General features: G+C 41.1%; 1 protein-coding gene across 1 annotated transcript in view; it reads left to right on the top strand.

Annotated features, from left to right (window-relative positions):
- The window catches only part of SLC4A8 (solute carrier family 4 member 8), a 90,102-nt gene that overhangs the window by 41,909 nt on the left and 20,298 nt on the right, over positions 1 to 27,895 (top strand). Inside the window, exons 7-17 of the mRNA XM_070934915.1 lie at positions 5,433 to 5,524; positions 6,402 to 6,559; positions 9,730 to 9,817; positions 10,768 to 10,914; positions 12,296 to 12,390; positions 14,834 to 15,008; positions 16,089 to 16,222; positions 18,078 to 18,323; positions 20,385 to 20,490; positions 22,879 to 23,040; positions 26,705 to 26,818. Of these exons, the coding sequence (XP_070791016.1) occupies positions 5,433 to 5,524; positions 6,402 to 6,559; positions 9,730 to 9,817; positions 10,768 to 10,914; positions 12,296 to 12,390; positions 14,834 to 15,008; positions 16,089 to 16,222; positions 18,078 to 18,323; positions 20,385 to 20,490; positions 22,879 to 23,040; positions 26,705 to 26,818 (1,517 nt within the window). The remainder of the gene's footprint in view (positions 1 to 5,432; positions 5,525 to 6,401; positions 6,560 to 9,729; positions 9,818 to 10,767; positions 10,915 to 12,295; positions 12,391 to 14,833; positions 15,009 to 16,088; positions 16,223 to 18,077; positions 18,324 to 20,384; positions 20,491 to 22,878; positions 23,041 to 26,704; positions 26,819 to 27,895) is intronic.

Below are 27,895 nucleotides of genomic sequence, written 5' to 3'. Positions count from 1 at the left end.
GTGAATGATAATCTCTACTGAAACCAACCAAAGCTACTCTGTTTGTGTAATAGGCTATCTCCAAATAAGTTAATCATATTGAATTGATGGCCTAGTTCACACATTATATTAAGGTATAGTATAATTTGTTGGCCTTTACCGTAACTATTTAGCCTAAATAAATTTATGGTTTATCATGGGTGAGCACAGACGTTGTCTGATTGTCTGGTTTGAGCATCAGGTACATATATATGATCCAACTTGTATTTTACTAGGTTTTAGTCAAACAATCTCCCCGAAGTGTAGGATTATAAGAATAATTATGCTAGCCCAGGTAAAAGTCCATTTTCCAATGTTTTTTTGACATACTAAGTGTGTTAATCATTTTTTATATAAGCATTTTAATTGTAAATTTCCAAAAGCCTCTAGTAGTCAGTGGTATTGATTTATTATGTTAAGTTAATTTGGTGTTGACCGTTAGCAATCATATAGATAGATTCTCCCCCAAGATCAACTGTCCCAGCATGGACCTTTTTCATTATATTCCTTGACTTTAATTACCAGAGATGGCATATCATTTATGTGTTCAACTATAAAAAATGCTGCCAAAGGCATAGTGCAAGTTTCTGATGTTTCGGCCTCCAATTTTAAAATCATACTTATTTTCTTTCAATCCAGCTTTGTTCTTGCTTGGAAATCCCACAACATTAGTCTGTCCTCACACTTATACACAGAGCAGGGTGTCACCATCCAGAGAGAGAAAATGAACATATAGATTGAGTAAATGAAGGGACAGTATGCAACCTTATTCTTATCTTACTCTTTTACTGACTTGGAGCCATTCTGTTTTACTATGCCCTGCCTGGATTGTGACATCCTGCCCTGTGTATAAATTTCATACAAGGAAAGACAAATGTACTGGGATTTCCATTTTCCAAGAACATTCCACAACTTGAAATTGTTGACATAAATAAAATATTTTCTATAATCAGGGAAGCGCATGGTGGTTTCTTTTTCATAATCTCTGGCTTTCTCAATAATCCACCGTGCATAAGTAATAATATCTTTTGTTCTACAACTTTTCCTGAAGTTAACTTAAGCATTTGGCAGCTCCCTTTCCATGTGTGATTCTAATTGTTGTGTTAACTTTTGTGAATTTTTGTGAACAAAGAGAGAAGCAACCTGGAATTCAGGAGAAATTTCCTAACAGTAAGGACAATTAACCAGTGGAACAGCTTGCTTTCAAAAATCAAGGGTGCTCCATCACTGGAGGTTTTTAAGAAGTGACTGGACAGTCATTGGCTGAGACTGTATAAGTTCTCCTGCTTGAGCAGGGGGCTGGACTAGAAGACCTCCAAGGTCCCTTCCAGTTCTGTTTACAGATTAACAGAGTTGGAAGGGACCTTGTAGGTCATCTACTCCAACCCCCCGCCCAAGCAGGAGACCCTACACTATTTCTGACAGATGGCAGTCCAATCTCTTCTTGAAAGCCTCCAGTGATGAAGTTCCCACAACTTCCGAAGGCAAGCTGTTCCATTGGTTGATTGTTCTCACTGTCAGAAAATTTCTCCTTATTTTTAGGTTGAATCTCTCCTTGGTCAGTTTCCATCGATTATTCCTTGTCTGGCCTTCAGGTGCCTTGGAAAATAGCTTGACTCCTTCCTGTCTGTGGCAACCCCTCAAATATTGGAACACTGCTATCATGTCTCCCCTGGTCCGTCTCTTCACTAGACTGGCCATGCCCAGTTCCTGTAACCGTTCTTCGTATGTTTTAGTTTCCAGTACCCTAATCATCCTGGTTCCTCTTTGCATTTTTTCTAGAGTCTCAACATATTTTTTTATAATGTGGTGACCAAAACTGGATGCAAAACTCTGTTCTATTTTATTCTAAATCAAAGATTACATTCTGTTAAGTCTCCTTTCTGTAGTATTGCTATAAAGATTGACCTTTTCTAATTTCTTGGACATTGTGTCATTCTCCAGATTTGCTGGTAGAGTTTGGATATAGTCTCTACAGATTCTTCTTTCTATTGCTTGCCCTGTTTCCGTAGATATTCCATCAATTCCTGTGGTTTCTGACTAAGTTCTTCTAATACTAAGAGGGCTTGTAAGTAGGATAATATCTCAAGTATCTTGGATGTTGACATATCTACTGTACAGAATTTTAGTATATTCTTGCACTTATATTTCATCTTCTTTACTATTTGCCCATGGTGCTCTTTAACAGACCAATGTGAGTTAGGAACCACTTGCTGAGTTTGGAGATCTCTTGGAAGATTTTCCTTGTTTTTCCTCTATCTGTTTCCATATTCATTTTCCTTACAGATGTTGTAATTCTATTTCTAGTTTCTTTTACTAGCTCTCTGAAATTCTTTGTTATGTTACTTCCTAAGATCTTTGTCTTTCTTAGCTTTGACTTGTCTTTTCTTCTTGGTAATTTCTACCATTTTTTCTGATATCCAGTTTGCTTTCTTTTGTTTCTTGATCCTTGACAGTCTGTTTTCATATTCACACTTAACAATATTTATTTCATTCTACAGTTCATTTGGTTCCCTATCAGTGAAGTTCAGGACTTCTAATCAGCTTCTGATATTTTTCGTTAAAATCATAGGTATATGCTCAAGATTGTCTTGTGATTTTAATCCTTTTTCATCTCTGGATATCATGTCCACCCATTTACCCACTTCTGGTATTGAGAAGGGAAGGTCTTAACAACAACAACAACAACAACAACAACAACAACAACAACAACAATAATAATAATAATAATAATAATAATAATAATAATTTTATTTCTATACTGCCCTTCTCCCGAAGGACTCAGGGCGGTGTACAGCCTATTAAAAACACAAAGACAGACATTTTGTCGATCACAGACATCAATTTAAAAATAATTAAAATAATTAAATAATTTCGGCTCAAATTTAAAACTCCAAATTTAAAACACCCAATTTAAAATCATTACATTGCTAGCCCGGCCTGGTGGAACAGCAGGGTCTTGAGGGCACAGCGAAATACACGGAGGTTGGAGATCTTAAGCATTTCCGGGGGCAGTTCATTCCACAGGGCAGGGGCTCCCACAGAGAAGGCCCTCCTGGGTGTCGCCAGCCGACATAACTTGGCCAATGGCACCGTGAGGAGACCCTCTCTGTGGGAGCGAACTGGCCGGTGGGAGGCTATTGGTGACAGAAGTCGGTCTCAAAGGTACCCGGGTCCTATGCCATGGAGCGCTTTAAAGGTGGTGACCAGTACCTTGAATCGCACCCAGAAGACCACTGGGAGCCAGTGCAGCTCACGCAGGAGGGGTGTCATGTGGGCACAACGAGTTGTGCCCATAACCACCCGCGCGGCCGCATTCTGGACCAGTTGGAGCCTCCGAGTGCTCTTCAAGGGGAGCCCCATGTAGAGAGCATTACAATAGTCCAGCCGGGAGGTGACAAGGGCATGAGTGACCGTGTACAAGGCGTCCCGGTCCAGAAAGGGCTGCAACTGGCGAATCAGGCGAACCTGATAAAAAGCCCCCCTGGCCACGGCCGTCATATGCTCTTCTAAAGACAGCCGTGCATCCAGGAGGACACCCAGATTGCGAGCCCTCTCTGTGGGGGGTAGAGATTCACCCCCAATAGTCAGCGATGGCACCAGCTGACTATATCGGGACACCAGAAGCCACAGCCACTCGGTCTTGGAAGGGTTGAGTCTGAGCCTATTTCTCCCCATCCAGACCCGCACGGCCTCCAGGCAGTGAGACATCACATCAAGGGCATCGTTGGGGTGGTCTGGGGTGGAGATGTACAGCTGAGTGTCATCAGCGTACTGATGGACTCTCACCCCAAAACCACGGATGATCTCACCCAGTGGCTTCACATAAATGTTGAACAGAAGGGGCGAGAGGACCGACCCTTGCAGCACTCCCCATGCGAGATGCCTCGAGGTTGACCTCTGCCCCCTTGCCAACACAAACTGTGAACGGTCAGAGAGGAAGGAGGAGAACCACCGCAGAACGGTGCCCCCTGTTCCTAACCCCCTCAACCGCTGCAGCATGATACCATGGTCGATGATATCAAAAGCCGCTGAGAGATCTAATAGGACCAGGACAGAGGAGCAACCCCTGTCCTGAGCCCTCCAGAGATCATCCACCAACAAGACCAATGCCGTTTCTGTGCTGTACCCCAGCCTGAAGCCCGACTGGTACAGGTCCAGATAGCTTCATCCAGGTGCTGCGGAAGCTGTCATGCCACCACACTCTCAACAACCTTCGCCACAAAACGAAGGCTGGAGACCGGACGGTAGTTAGCTAATTCAGCCGGGTCCAGGGAAGGCTTCTTGAGGAGGGACCTCACCACCGCCTCTTTCAAGGCAGCGGGAAAGGCACCCTCACTCAAAGAAGCACTTATAATCCCCTGGAGCCAGCCTCGTGTAACCTCCTGGGAGGCCAGTACCAACCAGGAGGGACACGGGTCCAATAAACACTTGGCGGCACTAATCATACCCAGAACCCTGTCCACATCCTCGGGAGCCACAGGATCAAACTCCTCCAAGATAACATTCTCATCTCCTCCCCTGGACTCATCCACTCAGAGTCCAATGATTCTTTCCAAATGTTGGTTTTTCTAAAATCTCTGTGGGCACTGTTGGGGGCTTTTCAAAATTATAATAGCTGCAAGGGGATAAGGTCATGTAACAATGAAACAAGCTAGAGATGGAGTGTCCGATCTCTCAACTATGTTCAGCACACAACCAGTGTTTACATTTTCCCAAAGTTCAGCAGTGGCATTTTCTAATTCCAATTTTTGAATGCTGTTGATAATGACAGCATTAGATACTTTGTTTTCCAGGAAAAATTTCCCAAGTAATGGAAGTCTTTTCTAACAGTCCATAGATAGAAGCAACTAGGATTTCATTATAGGGAGTCGATCTACCACTTTCATTGCTACTATTATGGAAGAATATAGTCAGCAAATTCATACAATGTTTTTTGCTTGCTTTCTAAAACTAAATTTTGGTTTTGGGGATGAAGTTTTTATTTTCATAAGGTATAATCACTTCTTTAGAATGTGACCTTATCACATCCTCCATTTGTTTAGTTCAATAATAAAAAAATAAATTGGAGGGAGCAAGGAAACGCTTGTCATTTTGTTCAAGTTGCTGTTTTAAAAGAACTGTGTCATTTACTTGCAGTGAAAATTGTTATGAGCTGACCACGTTAAAAATTTGTTACACCGAAGTATGAGTTCATGAAAATTGTTTTCTTTTTGTATGTGCCATTCACATAAGTAAAATAATCCATGAGCAGATGAACATTATAAGTGAAATCAAGCAATCTACATGTGTTTATTATTGATAAGGGTTTGTAAAATATATTTTTTTTCAAAATTATATGTTCAATGTATGATGTACAATGTAATAATTAATACAAAAAATTATCGAGATTTTTCCTCTCTGTTTCTATTTAGGAATGCCTTCACTGTCTCTTCAGCCTCCTTCTAACACACTAGATGTTAGAAATGGATTGACTCATGATACTACCCCAACAGACGTGTGCAAAGTGAGTTAATGTAATTGTTTATCACTAATTGTAAGAGCATCTTACAGCCAGTCAGATTTGACTCCATCAAAGTCAAATGAAAGCAATTGGCATTGCTTTTATTCTGAATTGGCATCTTCAGCCAAACTGACTTTGTGAATAATGTCACTGTCAATGGGAAAAGAGTTGGGTTCCTTTGAGTTTTACCATAGGTCAATATTGCTGTCATAAGTAGCAGCCGTGGTATATCAGCATCTCATCTGAATATGAACATCTCTGTATAATGTCTATTTTTAAAAACTGAAAAACCCAAAAGGAGGAGGTTCTCTGGAATTTATACAGGTAGTCCCTGACCACAACTGGGACTGGCACTAAGTACAACATTGTTAAGTGAAATGTCCATGCTGACTTACATTGGTTCCAGCTGCAGGTGTTAAGCAAATCACCATGAGTCAGTAACCATGGTGTCATGTGACTTCGACTCGCGAATTCCTTGCTGACTTCCTCATTGACTTTGCTTGTTGGATGTCAGCTGTGGACATTGCAAATGGTGGTTGCATGACCCCAGGATGCTACTTCTGTTGTAAATGCACGCTGATTGTCAAGCACTCAAATTATAATAGAGATGCCGTGACAGCCACAACTTCAAGGACTGGTCATAAATCTTCTTGTTCAGTGCTGTTATAACTTTGAACGGTTGCTGAAAGAGTGTATTACCCGTATTTATTAAATTACCTGTATTCCATTACCTGTATTTATTAAATGCATCATAATATCTGTATTTATTAAATGCATCATAATATCTGTATTTATTAAATGCATCATAATATCTGTATTTATTAAATGCATCATAATATCAGTTCTGCCTTAAAAATTAAGCTTTTTTCTTTGTAATTAGACAGACCTTCATTTTATGAAGAAGATTCCTATTGGAGCAGAAGCTGCAAATGTTTTAATTGGAGAAGCAGATTTCATGAAACAACCTATTGTTGCTTTCTTACGCTTATCGCCAGCTGTTCTTCTTCCAGGCATGACGGAGGTTCCACTCCCTACCAGGTAAAATGTGGCAGTGATGATGGGAGTGTTTGGGGATAGCTAATAGTACTGATGTCCTGCAGCTATGCAGTTTTCTTGGCAGTGTTACAGAAGTGGTGGTTTGCCATTGACGCCTTTGGGATTTTATTTTTTACCTTCTCCATCTACCCAACAGTAATTAGTGCTAATTTCACACTGATTGTCTACTGCTATGCATAATAATGTATATGTTTATTTATTTATTTATTTATTTATTTATTTATTTATTTATTTATTTATGTATATTAGAGGTGGAGACCCTTTGAGAGATGTATGCAATGAAATTTCATTTTAATGTATGCTGATTAGGGTACATTCAAAGTGACAATAAAGTTTTCTAAGTCTAAATCTAAGTCTATTACTATTATTTGTCACCTTGATTATTACATTTGAGTTTATGCTTTAAATGTCCATGCCATTTAAAATTATGTTTGTTGCAAACTCTGGAATGTTGTCTCCCCTCTACAGCCCCATTGAGTTAAAAAAATATTTAATCATCCATTTTCATAATTTTGTAATTTAGACTGAAGCTTTTTAAAAAAGATATTTCTACGATTTTAAGCTCTTCGCTGAAATAAAAACCCAACTTTTTCAGTGGACTCAAGAGAAATTTAAACATTTATTTAGATGGCTGTGGATAGTTCCTGTTCTTACACTATTTAATTCTTTTAAAAAAGCTGTGTCTACAAAAGAGGCATTCACCGTGCATCCGTGCGCGCCTCCCGCCGGCCAGCTGATTTTCAAGTGTCTGTCGCAGGGATGGGGCGCATGCAGGAGATGCATGTGCATGCACAGGGGGGGTCTTGTGTGCATGCGCAGGGGCGAGAGGAGGTCGAGCGCTTGTGCGGGGGTGGGGGAACATGGGGTGAGAGGTGCACCCCCATGCCCAAATGGGCCGTGGTGGGTGTCCCCCCCCCATGGCCCGTATTTGGTCCCAGGAGGATTCAGGGAGGCCTGCCAGGCTCAAAATGGGCCGCGGGGGCTCGGCTGTGCATGCGTGGGGGGAGGGCAGGGGGACCGTGGGAGGGTGGGGGTCACGCGGGGGTCACGCGTGCATGCATGGGGGGTGGGGGTCGCGTTGTGGTCACGTGCACATGTGCAGGGGCGGGGCATGTGGGGGGGCATTGCATTATGGGTGTAGCCAGATGTGCGACCCCCCCTCTCCCCCCGCTTTTGGCACACAACGGCAAAAAGGTTAGCCATCACTGTATTAGAGGATCCATAAATATTCATACTTCAGTATTAGATACAGGTAATCCTCAAGGTACAACAGGCCATTTAACTAATGTTTGAAATTACAAGTGACAACTCCCAAAAGCTACTTATGACCTCATTTCAAAATTAGGACAGCTGCAGTGGGCCTGCCGTTGTTCACCCTAATGACCCACTACAAGGTTGCTGCAGTGCCCTCCTGTCTCTCTCCCCCATCCCACTCCACTAGAAACCTGCAGGACTTGGGCATCCTCCTCACACCCCCATCCCGCCCCACATTTAACTTCTGAAGCTCTCCAGACCTCATGTTATGGAGGGAGAGCAGGTCATGTGTTCCTGGGCCATGCTGTGGAGACCCAAATACAGACAGGTATGGGGACAAAATGATGGCCACCAGACAAACTGTTTTGTTTTGCTACCTTGGTCTCCACAGTGCTGACTGTGCAGGGCTTGTTAAGGCAGCAAAACGAAGCAGTTTGTCCTATGTGGCAGTGACCCGAATGCATCCGCCATTTTGTCCCTGCCCACAAATCAGAGGGGACAAAATGATGACCACCAGACAAACTGCTGCTTTTTGCTGCCTCAGAGAGGTCTCCACAGTGCTGAAGAAGCTTCTGAATGCTTCTGCAGCATCGTGCAGAGCTTATTAAGGCAGCACAATGAAGCAGTTTGTCCCCAGGCAGTGCAGCAGCAGCGATCCAAATGTGGCCACCATTTTGTCAATGGGACAAAATGGTGGGCGCTTTTAGAACTGTGCCATGTGGCTGGGCAATGAAGAAAGTCATCCCGGCGCTCTGGAAGGCCTCAGAGCTCTTCAAAAGATAAGTGGTGAGAAGGGTGTTTTGCTTGGGGAGGTGGGAATCAGGCCTAAGGCCTGGGAGATACTCAGTAGAAGTAGGGAAAAGCCTATTGGGACCCAAGAGACGGGATGTGAAGCATGAAGCATCTTGGGGTGGGGGAAGCCTGGGGAGAGTGTATTACATTAATGTACTTTAATGTTTGCCTACATATACTGTATAATCCAAAGTTTTACTATTTTTCATAGATGTCATCAATATTTAATAATTTCTTGTCTGTGGAGGAGATATGTAGCAAGACACTAACAGGCATAGGAAAGGCACGTGTGTGTATGCAGAATGTCTATACAGAGAAAAGTGAAAATGTCACGTAAATGCACATACATTGGGTATAACAGGGGCAGGTTTCAAAACCCGTCGCTACCGGTTTGCTTGTGGGCATGCGAAGAAGTGTCCGGGTGAGTGGGCGGAGCCTCCCGCCGCCACCGCTACCGGTTCACCTGATCCGGAGCGAACCAGTAGCAACCCACCACTGGGCACAACCTTTGTGTACTTTTCAGAAAACAATATGCAGTGATATACAGGAAAGAAAGCATGCGTTTGTTTCTTGAAATTTGCTAGGAGTGCTGTCCCAAATAAATAATACAGAATCCTCCAGATCAACTAGTGACCAATCAGAAAGGCCCTTCCTTTTTGTTCCTATTCTGTTGAGGATTTTGTTTTGCATTGACTGAATCCAGAAAGGTATATGATCTGAATGGAAAGGAGATATGTTTACCTCCTACTTTTTTTCCCTAAAGTTGAAGATGACTCTAGGGACAAGAGGCTGCAAGTAGGCAAGACTTTAATGTAAACAACACAGAGCTGAACAGAGCCTGATGGGTTCAGTAGGGAGTAAATACTGAGGCAAGGGAATGTGGAGGAGTAATTTCACCTTCAGAGATTTTTTAAAGCTGCATACCTGGAGAAAAGTTTCACTGTTCTGGAAGATCACGGAAAGGTCTTTTGAAAACTTTTTCTTTTCCTTAATTGGACAGGGTCCGTTTCATTTAAATGAGACTTACCAGTAGTTTCCAAATGGGTTTAAAATGTTTGACTTATATTGTAATCATTTTTTTCTTCTATTTCTCTTTTAATGACTAGGTTCTTGTTTGTCTTGCTGGGTCCAATAGGGAAAGGACAGCAATATCATGAGATTGGAAGGTCAATGGCTACCCTCATGACTGATGAGGTAAGTGAAGTATGCATCTTTTCACTATGTACAGCATTGTTTCTTAACCTTTGCATGGCCGCCTGGGGGATTCTGGGAGTTGAAGTCCAGGTTTCTTAAAAGTCGTTAAGGTTGAGAAGCACTGTGGGCCTACGCCATTTACATTTCTTTGGATGAGCTATACATAAAAGAACACCAACAGAGTCATAAAAGAGCTATAAAAGTCAGAAATAATGACCCCACACACTCCAAATAAAGCATTAGTAAACACATGGTAGAATTGTTTTTCGTGACGCATACTCCCCTTTTAATATTTACATGACTTGGTTCATTGTAAATTGTAGTAACCCGTAATATGTGTTACTTTCCATTCATATACTGTATAATCACAGCCTGCTCTGTTCTGTTTTTAATGAGCCATGGTTAGGCAGCTGTGGTTTAGGGTGACTGGTACACTTAACTAAGTGAAAAAGTGTTTGATTCTGGTGGGAACTTATGCAAGGATGCTGTTTCACTACCTGGCAAAATACTGTGTATTTTAGCAGGTGGGTTTTAGCAGGTTCTGACCAGTTCTGGAGAATGATAGCGGAAATTTTGAGTAGTTCAGAGAACTGGTAAATACCACCTCTGACTGGCCCCGCCCCCATCTATTCTCTGCCTCCCAAGTCCCAGCTGATCGGGAGGAAATGGGGATTTTGCAGTAACCTTCCCCTGCCACACCCACCAAGCCACACCCACCAAGCCACACCCACCAAGCCACACCTACAGAACTGGTATAAAAAATTTTTGAAACCCATCACTGCTATGTATCTATATATTGTTCCACATTCAAGGTAGATGATTTTAAAGTTTTGCTTGTTTAACCAGAATAGTTGTCCAGAGAAAGATTTTGTTTGAGAGAATATAAGGGGAAATTAGAATTGATTTAGCTATTATGTGTGTAAGTAAATGTCTCTCTCCTGTCTGTATAGGTTTTCCACGATGTTGCTTATAAAGCCAAGGATCGAAGTGACCTTTTAGCTGGCATTGATGAGTTTCTAGATCAGGTGACTGTGCTGCCACCTGGGGAATGGGACCCATCAATCAGAATTGAGCCACCTAAAAGCGTTCCTTCTCAGGTAAACTGTGGTACTTCTCTAACTCAATAAAACAAAATAGTAGTGATATTTTTAAAGTATCAAGTCTAATATGGGAGATACTGCCTATAAATTAGATGGATAGAATCATAGCACAATATATATTTGTCATTTCTTGGCTAAGGTTCCCTAGAGAGCTGTCTCAGCTTTTTGGCCTGTTGTAATTGCAAGGAAAGCAAAACGATCCTGCTTGCTTATTGTAATCTACATCAACACTAAGGCAATTGTGTACAAATGAAATCGCAGGTAGTCCTCAACCTATGACCATAATTGAGCTCAAAATTTCTATTGCTAAGTGAGAGACAGTGTTAAGTGAGTTTTGTCCCATTTTATGACCTTAAACTAGTTAGTCATGTTAGGACCTTAAACGAGATAGTTATTTTATGTTGCAAAAGAATCACATGACCCTGGGACAGTGCAACCATCATAAATGTGAATTGGTTGCCAAATGTCCAGATTTTGATCATGTGACCACGGGGATGCTGCAACAGTTATAAGTGTGAAAAATGGTTACAAGTCACTTTTTTCAATACTGTTGTAACTTTCAGCAGTCACCAAATGAATGATTGTAAATCGAGGACTACCTGTATGACATTTATACGGCTTTTGATATACAGTAGTGTTGCAACTATATGTTGTGGCCCATATGCGGTCTGTGCAGCTAGTAGCTGATTCAGACAGCGAGGAGGCTGATGTGGTGCTGCACCAGTAGCCTGTGCAACTGGCATTTGAGTCAGACAATGAGGAGGCTGGAGAAGATGTGGTGCCAGAGGCGGGGATTCAGCCAGGGCCTTCAGAACCTCCAGAAGCTCCCTTAAGTGAAGAGGATGAAGAGGAGGAGCCTCTTCTCGATGCATGAGCATGCAGAGCTGCCAAAAGGCAGGAGTGGCTCCTCAGGAGGAGGTTTCCTCGAGAGTAAGGCTTGGGGCTAATTGGCCACTCCCTTAGCTTATTTAAGGAGGAACGCCGACTGAAGCAATTTGCAGGGAACACCTTTGTTCACATACCTTTGTGTCTTGTCTTGCTTATCTTATCAGCTTCCTGCAAATTGCTTCTGGGTATTCTGCCAACCATAGTAAGCTTTCAGTATTATTCTTTGAATTTTTGGCAGCTGTTAATGCAGTTAATTAACAGCCATTGTTGTAAAAAACTGGTTTATTTAGTAAACTGAGGTTTGAACGGACTTTGTGTGTGCTTCGTTCTTTGGGGTCTGTAGCTGGGGCAGAACACTATAAGATTAGGTTTAGCCTCCAATTTGATATTGTTGGGGTTTTTTTGGGGGGGGGGGAAAGGCCACTCTGCCTTGGACTGATTCAAAAGCCAGCAGAATCAAGTTAATTTGTCAAACTTCCTTTTTTATTAGGATAAGAGGAAGATGCCAGGAACGTTCTATAATGGAAAGATTTGTGATGATGAGATGGAGGATCACGCTGGGCCAGAGCTCCAGAGAACAGGAAAGTGAGTTCTGGGAGTCTTGTGGTGGCTTCTTCAGAAGCAGCGATAAACAATCTTTTTTACTAGTTAGTACTGCATTTTAAAAGGTATTTGACCTCTTTGGCCTGCAGGGGATATGGCCAGTGACATCCTGGCATCAGTGCAATGGAGAGGTTCAAATTATTGACTTATTTTGGGAGTGCTTTAAGAGGTTAAATATCTCTACCTTAAGATGCTGATTTTTCTCTTCAGAATAAAAAAAAAAAAAAACCTATTGGCACAGTTCAATCATTTTGCCTAGTACTACTACAAGAGTTTTTGCATGGTTGTAGAAGTAGTGTTTGTGGGCCGTATACTATCCAAATTTTTACTAAAGAAAATTTTCCCATCTTTCATTACAAGGGCTCTATAAACTCAGGGGCACCTTATGAACTAGATACAGGTAGTCCTCGACTTACGACCACAAATGGGACTAGAATCTCTGTTGCTAATCAAGATAGTTGTTAAGTGAATCACACCCACTTTTACAACCTATTTTGCCATGCTTGCTAAGTTAAGTGAATTAAGCTGTTAAGCAAATTTGGCCTCCCCCATTAACTTTGCTTGTCAAAAGCCACCTGAGAAGGTTGCAGATGGGGATCAAATGGCACTGGAACGCTATACCCATTATAAATACATGCCAGTTACAAAGTGCCCAAATTTTTATCACATAACCATGGGAATGCTGTGTGAGTTGTAGTGTAGTTTTCAGTACCATTGTAACTTTGAACTGTTGGATGGTTGTAAGTCTAGGAGTACTTGTAGTACTGGTAGATTTAGGATGGTGTCATCTGGGCAACTTTTGAAGAATTGGTCCAGGTCACTTTTGCTAGCACTAAGGACTATAATGAGAAAGGAAGTATCTGGTAATATGGAACAGAGGAATTTCAGTTTTTTTTAATTAGAATTTGTCAAACAAAAATGAGAACAAGAATAAAAGAAAAAAGATGACAGGGATGATAGGCACATTAGTGCACTTAAGCACGCCCCCTCTACTGACCACTAAAGTATGAAGCAAGGTCCATGGAAGTCAATTTGTGACTGAAACTGTGAAAATTTGTAACTGAGACAATTGGATCAGGTAGAGCATTTCAGACTTTGACAACTTTATTACAGAAATCATATTTTTTACAGTCAGGTTTAGAACGATTTACATTGAGTTTAAAGCGGTTGTTTGCACGTGTATTATTGCGATTAAAACAGAAAAAGTCATTTACAGGTAAAGCATTACTACATATAATTTTGTATGCAATACCTAGGTCTGACCGCAAGCGACGCAGTTCTCAGTTATCCAAACCGAGAATTTTGAGCCTAGTAGCATAAGGAATTCTATTGTGTACAGAAGGGTGCAAAACTTTTCCCATGAAGTACTTCTGAACCCGCTCGATTGTACTAATGTCAGATATATGGTGGAGATTCCAAACAGTTGATCAATACTCTAAGATTGGTCTAGCATAAGATTTATAAGCTCTAATTAGCAATACAATGTTTTCAGAAAAAAAGCTTCGCAAAATTAAATTTATAACTCTTAATGCTTTTTTTAGTAACGCTGTTACAGTGAACTTTGGAGCATAGGTTGTCAGAGATAAGTACACTAGGTCCTTGACAAAGTGAAGGTCATCTGATAGATCAATGCCACCTAGCTTATACTTGACATTCTAATTACGTTTACCAATATGTAAGACAGAGCATTTAATAATCGAAATTTGAAGTTGCCAGATAAATGACCATTCAGACACATAGTCGAGATCACTTTGCAAAAACAACAGAATTATCTGCAGTATTGAATAATTTTACGTCATTGGCAAAAAGGACGCAATTGCTTTTAAGTTGATCACATAAATTGTTGATATAGAGCAAGAAAAGTATGGGACCTAAAACAGTGCCTTGCAGTGAGTTCCCTATTTTGACTTTCTGCAGTCTATTAGACAGAAAAGCAGCAATCCATTTATGCAAAGGTTCAGAAATGCCATAAGAGTTTAATCTCAACAGCAGCTTATCATGTTCTACATGCAAAAATCTATGTAAATTGCATCTACAGCTTTACCTTGATCAAGACATGTAGTCCAGATGTTTTTACAGTGCAAAAGTTGTAAATTACAATGAGTTTTTTCTAAAGCCAAACTGTTTGTCGGATAGCAAGTTGTTTGTCTCTAAGTGGTGTTTGTCTCTAAGTGGTGAACGATGGATTGGTTTATAATTGATTCTATAACTTTGCATGTAACACAGCACAGTTTGAATCAGATGCGAGCCTATAAACAAGAATTGTGGACAATTAATGAGATGAATATGTCAAAGCTAAAGAGTTGCCACTCCACTTTCAATATTATGTGTTCGGAAATTATTTACCTCCAGCCATGTTGTTATTGTATTTAACCCATCACTGTGAATCCACCATATCTTACAAATTTCTGTCTTTGCTTTGCAGGCTCTTTGGTGGCTTGATCTTGGATATAAAACGGAAAGCTCCTTGGTATTGGAGCGACTATAAAGATGCTTTGAATTTGCAGTGTTTAGCTTCCTTTCTCTTCCTGTATTGTGCCAGCATGTCTCCTGTGATCACCTTTGGAGGCCTGCTTGGAGAAGCAACAGAGGGAGAAATAGTAAGAACTTTTCTCCCTCCTTCCTTTTATGTGTTGTGAATAATTGTCAAGGTAGGTTACAATAAAACCAGGGTTACAAAAACAGTGGACATATAACCTCACCACTACTAGTCTGGATACTATTTTGCATTATTAGATCACAGTTCTAAACTATTAGTGGGTTTTTTTTTCATCAAGGTTTTAAGTGGGTGGTGATTCATCCACATACACAGAATTTTACAAGGGCCTCAGAACTTTCTGGACTTCCTATGTTTTCCATCTTCCCTTTTTTTCTTACAGGAAGACATTGATGAAGTAGCTTCAGCATGTCTTCTGTAGTACAAGGCACTGTTAATGCAAAATTACCCCATTCATTTTTTGTGTCCTGTTAATAGAATCTTAAACCTGCACCCCTGCAAAAAAATATGGCCTTCAGATACTCATTTCTAATAGAAGGCACAGACTATGATTACTTTTTGGGAAGAGGAGATTAAAATTAGTTATCTGGATATATTTCAACCAATCTTTCATATTCACAGTTATATTCTGGACAGTTTTATTCATCCATCCATCCATCCATCCATCTATCCATCCATCTATCTAACCATCCATTCATCTCTAGAATGTTTATGGGTGAACTGCAGTTTTTAGGGGGAATTAACCTTCATGAACATAAATGAAAGAAGGGAAGCTATTTAGAATATTAATCTTCGGTAGAAGTTAATTTGAGAAGCACCTTCCATTTCAGAAGATAAGAAGCTGAATTTGCCAACGTTGTCATTTTTTTCAATATGGATATGTGACATATGGCAAAAGTGCTGCTTTTCCCACATCACAACAGGTCTGTCTCCTGAATTAAAATAAAGGTGTGAAGGGAGGGAGAATGATAGTTGAGATGCCTCTAATTAGAGTTCAACTCCTGCCCACTGGTCACCTTGACCTGTCTTTAGTGATAATTCATAGAGAGAGGAAATTAAAGCAGTTGAATTAAGTAGCCTGTTTTCTGTTCTCTGAATCCTAAAGAGGGAGTGGTTGCAGGTACTGTCAGTCTGACCCATTATGACAGCCCTTCTTTTCTTCTGTTTGTGCTTCAACCTGCAGAGTGCTATAGAATCTTTGCTTGGAGCTTCGATCACTGGAGTGGTCTACTCTCTCTTTGCTGGCCAGCCTCTCACCATCTTGGGAAGTACCGGACCAGTACTGGTTTTCGAGAAAATTTTATTCAAGTTCTGCAAGTAAGGTTATGTACTTTTACAAGGGATGATGGTGATGATGAATCTAACAGAGATAAGTTAACTAACCCATTTCTAACTGCTGACCTCTCAATCCTCTTTTATAAAACAAAACAAAACATGTGTACAGTTAGGCAGCAGTATTGTAAGCTGGGACTCATTTGAATGCTTAGGAAGCCTGAAATGCTTGTAGAACAGAAAATAGAGATTTTGCAGTATCCTTCCCCTGCCACACCCACCAAGCCATGCCCACCAAGCCACACCATGCCCACCAAGCCATGTCCACAGAACCAGTAGTAAAAAAATTTGGATTTCACCACTGCCTTAAACATTCTAAAATTTCCACCTTAGAATCATCACAAAGCTAGTTTCAAATTCAAAACTGGATAAATTATAAAGAAGCAGTTCATTTCTTCTCTTCATTCAGCCTATTTCTCACAAGCCACAAAACCTTCTGATTACCCAGCGCCGGAAAAAAGAGCTTCTCCTGGATCACCCAGGGACTTTGCGATGTCCCTGGGATCAACAGAATGTGCCCTCCTCTATCACTGTCTCAACAGGACAGTGAGATCCAATTTGGATCATCCCGCGGTGGAGATATCGGCGGTAGTTCCGGAGCCCTGAAAACTTCCTGCCGTCTCGTTGTGACGCCAGCCCCGCCCCCTGAGGGAACTCCCAGGCAACGTGGCACATTTTAAAAGTCTGTAATATTTTTGGCCATATACGTTTTTGATAGGAATCTGCCAGCATTCCAGATTAGATTAACTCTGTCTACTATTCTGGATTTGGAGTTGTTGTTAGCAATCAGAGCCAGGATTTGAATCTGAAGGGAGGAGAGAAATAACTGCTCACAATTAGTACCTGAGTTGGGAATACTAACCATAACTATTTCTAGGAAGTGGAAGGGGATGGAACACTACTTCTCTTCAGATACACTATAATATATCCATGCATGCATCAAAATCGTATCAGAATTTCACATTCCCACCCCACTCGGGCCAGCCAGAGGTGGTATTTGCTGGTTCTCCAAACTACTCAAAATTTCCGCTACTGGTTCTCCAAACTGCTCAAAATTTCCGCTACCGGTTCTCCAAACTGCTCAAAATTTCCACTACTGGTTCTCCAAACTGCTCAAAATTTCTGCTACTGGTTCTCCAAACTGCTCAAAATTTCTGCTACCGGTTCTCCAAACTGCTCAAAATTTCCGCTACTGGTTCTCCAAATTGCTCAAAATTTCCACTACTGGTTCTCCAAACTGCTCAAAATTTCCGCTACCGGTTCTCCAGAACCTGTCAGAACCTGCTGGATTTCACCCCTGGTTTAAGGTATTGTAGATGGCAATCATTTATCAATAACCAACCCATATCAATGTACATAGTTTTCAGCCATTACAGGCAGGGGTGGATTCTACTTACCTTTACTACCGGTTCGCAACGGGGTCGCCATGCAATGTTACATTTAATGATGGGTGATTAGCTTAATGGCCACAGCCAGAACTGATGAGCTGATGTTGTAAGTCGAGCGTGGCCATCATAAATATGGGTCAGTTGCCAAGCATCTGAATTTTGATCATGTAATCAGGGAGATGCTGCAATGGTTGTAAGTATTGAAAAACGGTCATAAGTCACTTTTTTCAATGCCAGTGTAAATTCCAACGGTCACTAATGAACTGTTGTAAGTCAAGGACTACCTGTATTGCCACTTTCTATAGAAAGAATAGGAGTGGAGAAAAGATCCATTAATGGACAACTTAGTGAAGCTTAACAATTATTGCATTTCAATACTTTTACAATTTTATGATCAGAATTATATCAGCATGTAATGTTCCTTGTTTCTTATCTTTGGCACATCTTTGCAGAGACTATAAGCTTTCTTATCTTGCTCTGCGAACCTGCATTGGCCTGTGGACAACATTCATGTGCCTTGTGCTTGTGGCCACCGATGCGAGCTCTCTGGTCTGCTACATCACTCGATTTACAGAAGAAGCTTTTGCCTCTCTGATCTGCCTCATTTTCATTTTTGAGGCCATAGAGAAGCTGTTTAAGTTGGGAAGGACTTACCCATTTTTCATGGATAGCAATCTGGACCATCTGACCTTCTATTAGTGAGTTGGTGTTGTTTTTTCTATTTCGAACAAGAAATGGCTTACTGCACTTTAATTGCTTTGCTTCAATATATTTAAATTCATCAACTGGCATAAGATTCCTAATTGTGCAGAAATAGCAATAACACTTAGACTTATATATCCCCCCACACTGCTTTACAGCACTCCCTGGGAGGTTTACAATGTCAGCATATTGCCCCCAACAATCTGAGTCCTCATTTTACCGATCTCAGAAGCTGGAAGGCAGAGTCAACCGTGAGCCCTGTCAGGATTGAACTCCAGGCTGTGGGTAGAATTAGCCTGCAATACTGTATTCTAACCACTGCGCCACCAGGACTTCCTAAATAAGAAACAAAGAAGGCAACTATCACCTACCGGTAACAATAATTAGATAAGAGCTTGTGTATTCACTGGAGCAGATATAGAATCTCTAGTTAGGACCTTGCAATGAAAGCTTGAGATAATATATAGCACAAATGGGCAATTTATAGCTCTAGGCTGACACCCCTTTTTGAGCTCCAAAAGTGAGAGGCCTGCACAGGTTGTCCTGTATTGGTGATACCTTCTTGCCTCACTCCTTGTCCTTCTTGAACTCTAGTGGCGGAGGAGATCTGGTGATAACTTTTTTGCATTTGCTTGACTAAGATATAGCTTCTTCTGTATCATAGATTATAGCAAGAATGCTCTTTGGGTCTCAACAAAGATAAACTGAGCTCTTTTTAAGAAAGCACTGAGGAGAGCAGCAGCACAGTACATGTAGTTAGTATGTACAGTATGGTTCTATTGTTCACACAATTTATCTTATAATTTGTGCAAGCCTGAGCAATGATTCTCCAGATTCCTTGATCCATTGAAAGAGGCTCAATATTTCCTTTGATAGTAGGGGGATGACTTATGGAGAAAATGATTTAAATTTGGACAGTACTGATTTGGTCAAAAAAACAGACAATTCAGACAATTCATATATTATTATTAAAATTATTATTATTCCTGTATTATTAAAATGAAATTGTACTTTCATATAATTGTTGATTAGTTTCGTCTTGGATTAATAAAGATTGAGATACTTTTTAAAAGTCTGCAGTGACATTAGTAAATGTGTGCAAAATGTTTTGAATCCAATTGCCTCAAATGGGTCCCCCATCCTTTTGATCCTGGTACAGACGTGGTGGCTCAGTGGCTAAGACACTGAGTTTGTCAATTGAAAGGTCGGCAGTTCAGTGGTTCGAATCCCTAGTGCCGTGTAATGGGATGAGTTCCCGTTTCTTGTCCCAGCTTCTGCCAACCTAGCAGTTTGAAAGCACGTAAAAAATGCAAGTAGAAAAATAGGGACCACCTTTAGTCATGCCGGCCACATGACCACGGAGACGTTTTTGGACAGGGCTGGCTCTTGGGCTTTGAACTGGAGATGAGCACCACCCCCTAGAATCAGGAACTAGCACATTTTTGTGAGGGGAACCTTTACCTTTACCTTACAGTTGTTATAAAACAACTGTTTTACATTGACACAGGTTGTGGCCATCACTTTGGTAGTGTTTTGAACTCTGAAATGAAATCATCCAAAGGCAAACAACTTCACAAGTATATGTGGCCAAGTGATTTCTTTGCTATTTCATCCATCTTCAATTGAGCCAAATGGTAATTCATTATGTGATTTGTAAACTCATTCAAAAGTGTTCAAGGTTTTTAAAGTTTTGTTTCTACATTGGCTCCTTATTACCTTTGGCTCAGTTTAGACAAATAATTGACGGCCAGTTTGGATGAAGGGTTAAAGACATTGGACTAGAAGCAGGGAAACCTGAATTCTAGTCCTGCCTTAGGCATGGAAGCTAGCTGAATGACTTTGGGCCAGCCCCTCTCTCAGTCCAACCCATCTCATCCAGGTGGTTGTTGTAGGGAAAATAGGAGGAAACATGACTATGCTGAATTTATTAAATAATGGCAAAATACCAATCACAACAAGCCAATAGAAACTTTCAAAACTTGTTGGAAGACTTGGGCTTTCAGAAGTAAACATGGTTTTATGTGTGATGCTCATTAACCCTTTTCTGTGCCCACTAGCTGCAGATGTGCAGCTCCTACCAATCCCAGTAATGAAACCCTGATGTACTGGAACAACCACAGTATCAACCCTTCCAAAGTTTCCTGGGCTAATCTCACTGTCTCTGTAAGTATATGAGCTTGACCCCCTATGCATGGTTGACAAAAAGATTTCTGTGATAACATTATTCATTGATTAGAATGGAGTGTTAGTCTTTGTAAAAGGGATGAAGAATTACATGTTTCCTTTCCACTGTTTGAGCAGTGCATAAACTACTGTATGTAAAGAACAAAGTATTTAATAAGGCTATTTCATTCATTCAGATCTCGGATCTGAAGTCTTCTGCTTGTATTCCCTTTATTTTTTTGAGCAGTATATTAGGAATTGGTAACAGGAATATTTTCTTAAGTTCCTCTTGAGGCTTCTTTTCTTTAAAATGAAAGCTGGCGTATTGAGTAGTCTATTTAAAAAGCATAAAGCTTTTACTCCCATAGGTTAGATTGTGAGCCTGATTGGATGTCAGAAATGGGATAGTGTAGAATTATGACGGTGGCTGTTAGCTAGAAGTCTCTGTAATGAGTCCTGTTATTGCAAATCACTAGGAATAGACATGTGATGTTGACTATACTTTACTTGATTGGCTTCAATATATTTAAAATTTAAAAGCAAGTAAATGCATTCATGGAATAATTATCTAGGTACCTGCTACATTTGCCAAAGGAAACCGTAAAGCAGGGGTGTCAAACTTGATCCCATTGCAGGCCATATCAGGATTTTGTTTGTCCTTGAGGGGGGTGGTGGGGGCGTGGCCTAGTTGTCATAGCCAACTGGATGGGTCTGGCTGGAGTGGCACGGGGCTGGGGTGGCACAGACTGGTCCCTCGCCATCTCTGGGATGGCACTGCGGGACAACTCTGGGCCTATCTGGGCTCCGTGTTTGACACATCTGCCATAAAGTAACCAGATCCTTGGCCTAAATTCAGCATGTTTCTCCTTTTCTTCCTGCTTATTTTGATAACTGAAGATCTAAGCCAGGGCTGTCAAACTCCCTGCTCACGGGCCGGATGTGTCACGTGCTGGCCACACCCACGCCCGGTTTAGTGAAGGGGAAAAAGTCCCGATACGTCACGTGACGCCACGGTGACGACGTGAGTTTGATACCCCTGATCTAAGCCATTAATGCTTTTTTTTTTTTTTAAAGTCTTGAGTCAATGAAAACATTTGTAGACATTTGAAAAGTAATAATTATCCTTTTAAATAATTATTGGTTAATTTTGACAAAACTAAGTTTTGAATTAAAACTAAAAACAGCTCATCTTAAATTGGCTGGGCATATATGTATTCTATTCTGCATATGTTTGTCAATTGCTATGCTGCTGATTAACTGAACAATAATTAAGCAATTACTTATAAAATGATTGGATTAGTGATATTTCATGCTTTTAATAACTATCACTGCATAATGTTTGTTAAATTATATAAGCTTCTGTGCAGGAGTGAAATCTACTTACTTTCCTTACCGGTTCAGAAGTGCACACGCTCGTGTGCATCATGTGTGCACGCACACCTTCTGCGCATGCGCAGAAGGTAAAAAAAATTACTTCCTGGTTAAAACCAGGAAGTAATGACACCTAGGCGGTGATTGCTACCGGATCGCTGAACCACAGGGAAACATCGCTACCGGATCAGGTGATCCGGTCCGATCCGGGAGCATTTCACCCCTGCTTCTGTGCTCTTATATTTGTTTCACTTTGACCTAATTAGGACTAATAAATCAGACAAATTCAATATGTCTACATGTACCTTTAAGTGGGAAAGATTTTTTTGTGAAGGATACTTCCAGATTAATCAATTCTTCTTTTGTTTTTAATGGAGAGGGTGTGAATATACCATATTTCATTTTAATTTCATTTTGATTTACACCCCTGATGTGTTTTACTCTGATACTAAAATTTAAACACTTCTTTTATGCACGCATTGATAACATTCTGGATTGTAAAAGTTAATATTTTCCCCAAAGCATTATTAAACGTGCACAATTGCATCTAAAAGTTCTTGTTGCTTGGGAACAGAACACTATATTTAACTACAATTGAGATCTAATTTAGGTTCTTGCATGACGTTTTCTTCATTTTTTTTTTTAATTTGATTTATATGCTGCCCTTCTCCGGAGACTCAGGGCGGCTTACAATGCGTTAAGCAATAGCCTTCATACTTTTGTATATTTATACAAAGTCAGCTTATTGCCCCCACAAACTGGGTCCTCAATTTACCTACCTTAGAAAGGATGGAAGGCTGAGTCAACTTGAGCCTGGGGAGATTCGAACTTGCAGTAATTGCAGACAGCTGAATGTTAATAACAGGCTGCTGCGTCACCAGGCTCTTAATTTGAGAATTAAGGACCCTTAATGTATTTAGATGCTTATTATAGTTTATCCACCGTTAGCCCCATATCTTCTCTGAAGTCACTGTACTTTTTTGCTACTGTTCCTTTTTAATTCTTTTGTCCAATCAGGAATGTCAGGAGATGCATGGAGAATTCATAGGATCTACATGTGGAGACGAAGGGCCTCTTACTCCTGACGTTCTTTTGTGGTGCTGCATCTTGTTCTTTACTACCTATATTTTGTCAAGCACACTGAAGAGATTTAGGAGCACTAGCTATTTTCCCACAAAAGTAAGTAGATTCCAGCAGCTTAACACTAATTTTGAAACCCTAACTAACTCCTGTTGTCTGTTTTTCTCTATAATGGTGATTAGCCAGATGGATTTCCTCAAATGCATAATTACCTCTAGGAGAGATGGGTGGCATAAACAGTAAATTTTAATAAATAAATAATAAATACCATTGTTGGAAATTGAAAGGAATCCCTCCCTTCATTTCTAGGCACTGGAACCAATCTGCATTCAGATGGAAGTCTAGTTTTCTTTGTTTTTCTGTTTTTCTTGTCTTACCTGCAGATTGTGGTTTGAAAGTCAGTGTTATCCCTGGGTTGGGAACAGGATATCTTCATATACCAATTTCAGGGGAACAGTGGTGGTAGGAGAATATGTTTCTGCCTTCTCCTTTCAGGTACTCCAGAGGCAATTGTTGGTCACTGTAAGAAGCAAAAGGCTGGGCTAAGAAGGGCATTGACCAGATTTATTTAAGGCGTTTATATAGTTGCCCATCTTAAAAACAACTAAGTGGCTCGCAATCAATAAAATAATATGCAATATAAAACTAAAATAATATAAACACAACAATAAAACTAAAAACAGGAAAACCTGGTGCTACATCCACACTTCTTTGATGCAGCCACATTTCTAGTCCCACCCTAACCCCATCCTGAGGGAAGAGACAGGTTTTAAATGCTCTCTGGAAGGATAGAGGGATAAGAACCTGTCAGTTCTCAAGGGGGAGACTGTGTTCCAGAGGGCAGAGTTTGTAATGGAAAAAAGACATGCTTGCCAGAATCCATTAGCTGGCAGGGTTTAAGAAAAGGAGACCCAGAGTATTTCCATCTGGTGGGATGCACAGTTGTCGTCAGGGATTCTGTAGATAACTTGGTTCCATGCCATGTAGGGCTTTAAAAATAAAACAATAACCAACACCTGAAATTGCACTTGGAAATAAAACTGGGAGTTAGTACTGCTCACATAACAGGGGTGTAATATGGATGAACCTAGGAATGTCCAACACTCCAACAGTTCCATTGCATTCTGGACCAGTTGTAACTTCTAGGTGGTCTTCAAGGGCAGCCTTATATAGAGCATGTTGTAATAATCCGAACCAGAAGTGACCAAGGGATGAGTAATCATGGGCTAAGCCCGGGAAAGAGCACAATTGGGCAGCAGATGAATCTGTGGAAAGCCCACCCCTCTCTGCCAACAGTTACTACCCCTCTCATCAAGCAGTAGCCACGAGTCCAGGAGAATCCCCAAATTATGCACCAGCTTTGTCCAATGAGTCAAAGATGATGTATCTCCGGGCCCAAAAAGGCCAAAAACCAAAAGCCACTCCATCTTATCAGGATGGAGTCAAAGTCAATTCCCCTCCATCCATACCCCAATAGCTTCAAGGCACTAGGTCTATACCTCAGTAGCATCACCCACTCGACCCAGAGTGAAGATATACAAGAGCATACTGAAGATGTTGCAATCCATGCTGGCATAATAAACTCAATAAACAGTTTGATGCAGATGTTGGAAAGAGGACTGGAAAGAGCCCTAAATGGATTGGAAAGAGCCCTAAATCCTGATGCATCCCACATTGCAGGGACCTCCTGCTCCCAGTCCCTGAAGCTGGTTTCAGAAAGATACCATGGTTGATCATACTGAAGATCTCTGAAAGATCCAGGAGTGCCAGAATGGTTGAACCTCCCTTGTCCCAAGTCCTCCAAGGTAATCAGCAAACATAACAATATCATATTGGTACTTTACCCGGGTCTGAACCCAGGCTAAAATTGGTCCAGATAACCAACTTCATTCATGGCCTTCTATAGTTGAGCACTAATCCTTAACAAGGTATTGGGAAAGGGAAGGTTGAAGACTGGATGAAAGTTGTCATGAGCCGTTGGTCCAAGGATAGCCTCTTGAGAAAGAAATACCACTACTTCCCATAAAGAGGCATTGATCACCGCTTAGACCCAACTGCATGCCACCTCCCAGGAGACCTTAACCAACCGAGAAGGGCACAGGGCCAGAACACAGATGGCAAACTCACATCCAGGAGGATCCTTTCCACTTCCTCAAGACCTTCTGATTCAAACTCCTCACAGATAATAGGACCTGTCTCAGTCACTTCCAACAGATATGCTCTGGTTAGACTTTGTCTGAGAAGTATATGTCTCTTTGGCTCTAAAAAGAATGTTCTTCTAAGTGGTCCTGCAAGAACTCTTGCTCCTCTCTACCAAGGAAGGACTTGATCACCCACAACAGGGCCATTGATAGGGTATTTGCAGAACAATAAGGATGGAGAAGTAAGTATCTTTCACAGCTCTTATTGCCTTAGGGCAGGGGTGTCAAACTCGATTTCATTGAGGGCCGCATCAGGGTTGTGTTTGACCTTGGTGGGCCAGGGTGGATGTCACTCGTGTCGGGCACTCGTGGTGGCCTGAGTGCTCTGCCAGCAAAAACGGGCTCCCGAGCTCCGTTTTTGGCTGCAACGGCCTCCTGCAACCCTCTGCCAGCGAAAACAAGCTCCGTTTTTGCTGGCAGAGGCACCGTGGGCTAGTCCTTCGCTATTTCCAGGGCGGCCCCGTGGACCAGATCTAAGCACCCTGCAGGCCAGATCCCCCAGGCCTTGAGTTTGACGCCCCTGCCTTAGGGGAAGTTCTAATGAAGTTTCTCAACCTGTGCTCGATTGACATTTTGTCTTTCTCCAATGAAACTCTAGGTATCTTTTGATAACTGCTTGGTCATCTCTTGGAGCTGCTTGGTAATCCAAAGTGCTCTATGAGATCCACACCTACAGAGAGTCTGCACAGGTGCAATTAAGTCCAGCACCCTCCTCACCTATTCATTCCAAGCCACAGCAAGAGCCTTGGCGAAAACATATACCAGATCTTTGGGGAAAAAACCCAAGCTCCCTCTAAAACCACACTGGGTCCATCAGATGCCTGGGATAGGCACATCCCTATACTTATGTTCTTAAACCTTGAGACAGACTTTTTGATTAAAGGCAATTATTATACAAATAAAAGGATATTATTATTGGCTTCAAATCAAACAATAGCTGTGTTTGATAAATAGACTTACCATCCATAGTGCCTAAACCAAAATCGAAAATTAACTTCACAACTTCGAATTCTATATGAGCTTAACAAATTGAAAATATTAGACACCTGCAATTGCTGAGATGAATCAGTGTCATGCCCTCTCTACTAAATCTTCCCTTTGGCAATGGGTGGGAAAAGGTTGGAAGAGCAGAACAGATGATGTTTGACTAGACTTGTTTGAGAGCTGGCTCCTTTTGAATAATGAAAACACAAGGTAGAATTTTTAGAAATAACGTTTCTAAAATGTTTTCCTGCCTTTTCCTGTATTCCAAATTTTTCAAAACAGTTTATTTGATGTCCGAGTTGTATAGAAGATCTTGTACAAGGAGTTCAAAGCCATTTTTTATTGCCTTGCACAAGCACTGAAATTTTGTGAAATTTATTTTCAGATTTGGGGAGCAATTTATTCATCAGATGGACAGTGCATCTATTCAATATCCAGCAGGTGTCCTGGTTGGCAATATGAATATCATACATCCAAAATTTGGTTTATCTGGAACTGATTATTTAGGTACATAGATCAAGTCTTATGTATCCTAACCCTAACCCTGTAGAGACTTGTCTGTTTTTTTCCCTCTTTAGATACGCTACATGGTAGGTGATTTTGCTATTTTTATAACCATTGTTACCATGGTCCTAATTGACTACTTCATTGGAATCCCATCACCAAAACTGAATGTCCCAGGTGTCTTCAAGGTAGGTACTTCACCTCACCTTCTTGAATTCCTCTAAGTGCAGGTAGTGATATGTGGAAAATATCCCTTGCCTGAGTAGCTAGAACAAGAGAGTCCAAGGCCTGCCCTAGATGATTTCTCGTATCCTTTAGGGAGGAAGGGAGGATGTCACACTTTGTGCCTAATTGTGTGTGGGTGAAGGACATTGAGGCTGCATGTATGGCTGAGTGGGAACTGAGATCCTCTTTGTAACATTTGGGATACACTGTACTTTGTTTCTGAAGTGGGAAAAATACTTTAGAGTGGGTGGGAATATAAATAGGATACAAACCTGAGATTCTTGAGTTGCATTTAGCTCCTGAAAGGCTTGAATGCCCAAAAAGTGCCCCAAAGTGGCATAAAATTATAATTTTAAATGTGGTAATAGGAGAAAAAGGCTTACTTTAGAGGGAATGATTGAAGTAAGGATATTTAATGAGTTTAAATTAAATTAAATTTCACTTTTATTAGCCAGTCTCAGAGGTGGGTTTCAGCAGGTTCTGACCAGTTCTGGAGAACCGGTAGCGGAAATTTTGAGTAGTTCGGAGAACCGGCAGTAAAAATTCTGACTGGCCCTGCCCCCATCTATTCTCTGCCTCCCAAGTCCCAGCTGATCGAGAGGAAATGGGGATTTTGCAGTAGCCTTCCCTTGGAGTAGGGTGGGAATGGAGATTTTACAGTATTCTTCCCTTGCCACGCACACCAAGCCATGCCCACCAACCCATGCCCCGCCCACTAAGCTACACCCACAGAACCGGTATTAAAAAATTTTGAAACCCACCAGTGGCCAGCCTCCTTTTATTTCATTCCTTTAACTCCTACTTTTTACAGTGAAATCTCTACCCTGTTTTCCCCAAAATAAGACATCCCCTGATAATAAGCCCAATCGGGTTTTTGAGCACATGGCGATAAGGCCAAGTGCTTATTTCAGGGTTCAAAAAAATATAAGACAGGGTCTTATTTTCGTGGAAACACGGTAGCATGTTACTCAAAAGGTTCTGTGGGTTTGGTCCTAGAAAACATGCATAACCAACATTTTAATTCCCTACCAAAGAGGAAT

Source organism: Pituophis catenifer, unplaced genomic scaffold (genome assembly GCF_029215685.1).
Source record: "Pituophis catenifer annectens isolate HBS135680 unplaced genomic scaffold, rPitCat1.0.hap2 SCAF_2, whole genome shotgun sequence".
Lineage (NCBI taxonomy): Eukaryota > Metazoa > Chordata > Lepidosauria > Squamata > Colubridae > Pituophis > Pituophis catenifer.
The sequence above is the reverse complement of the archived record's forward strand: the minus strand, read 5'-3'. Positions and strand labels throughout refer to the sequence as shown.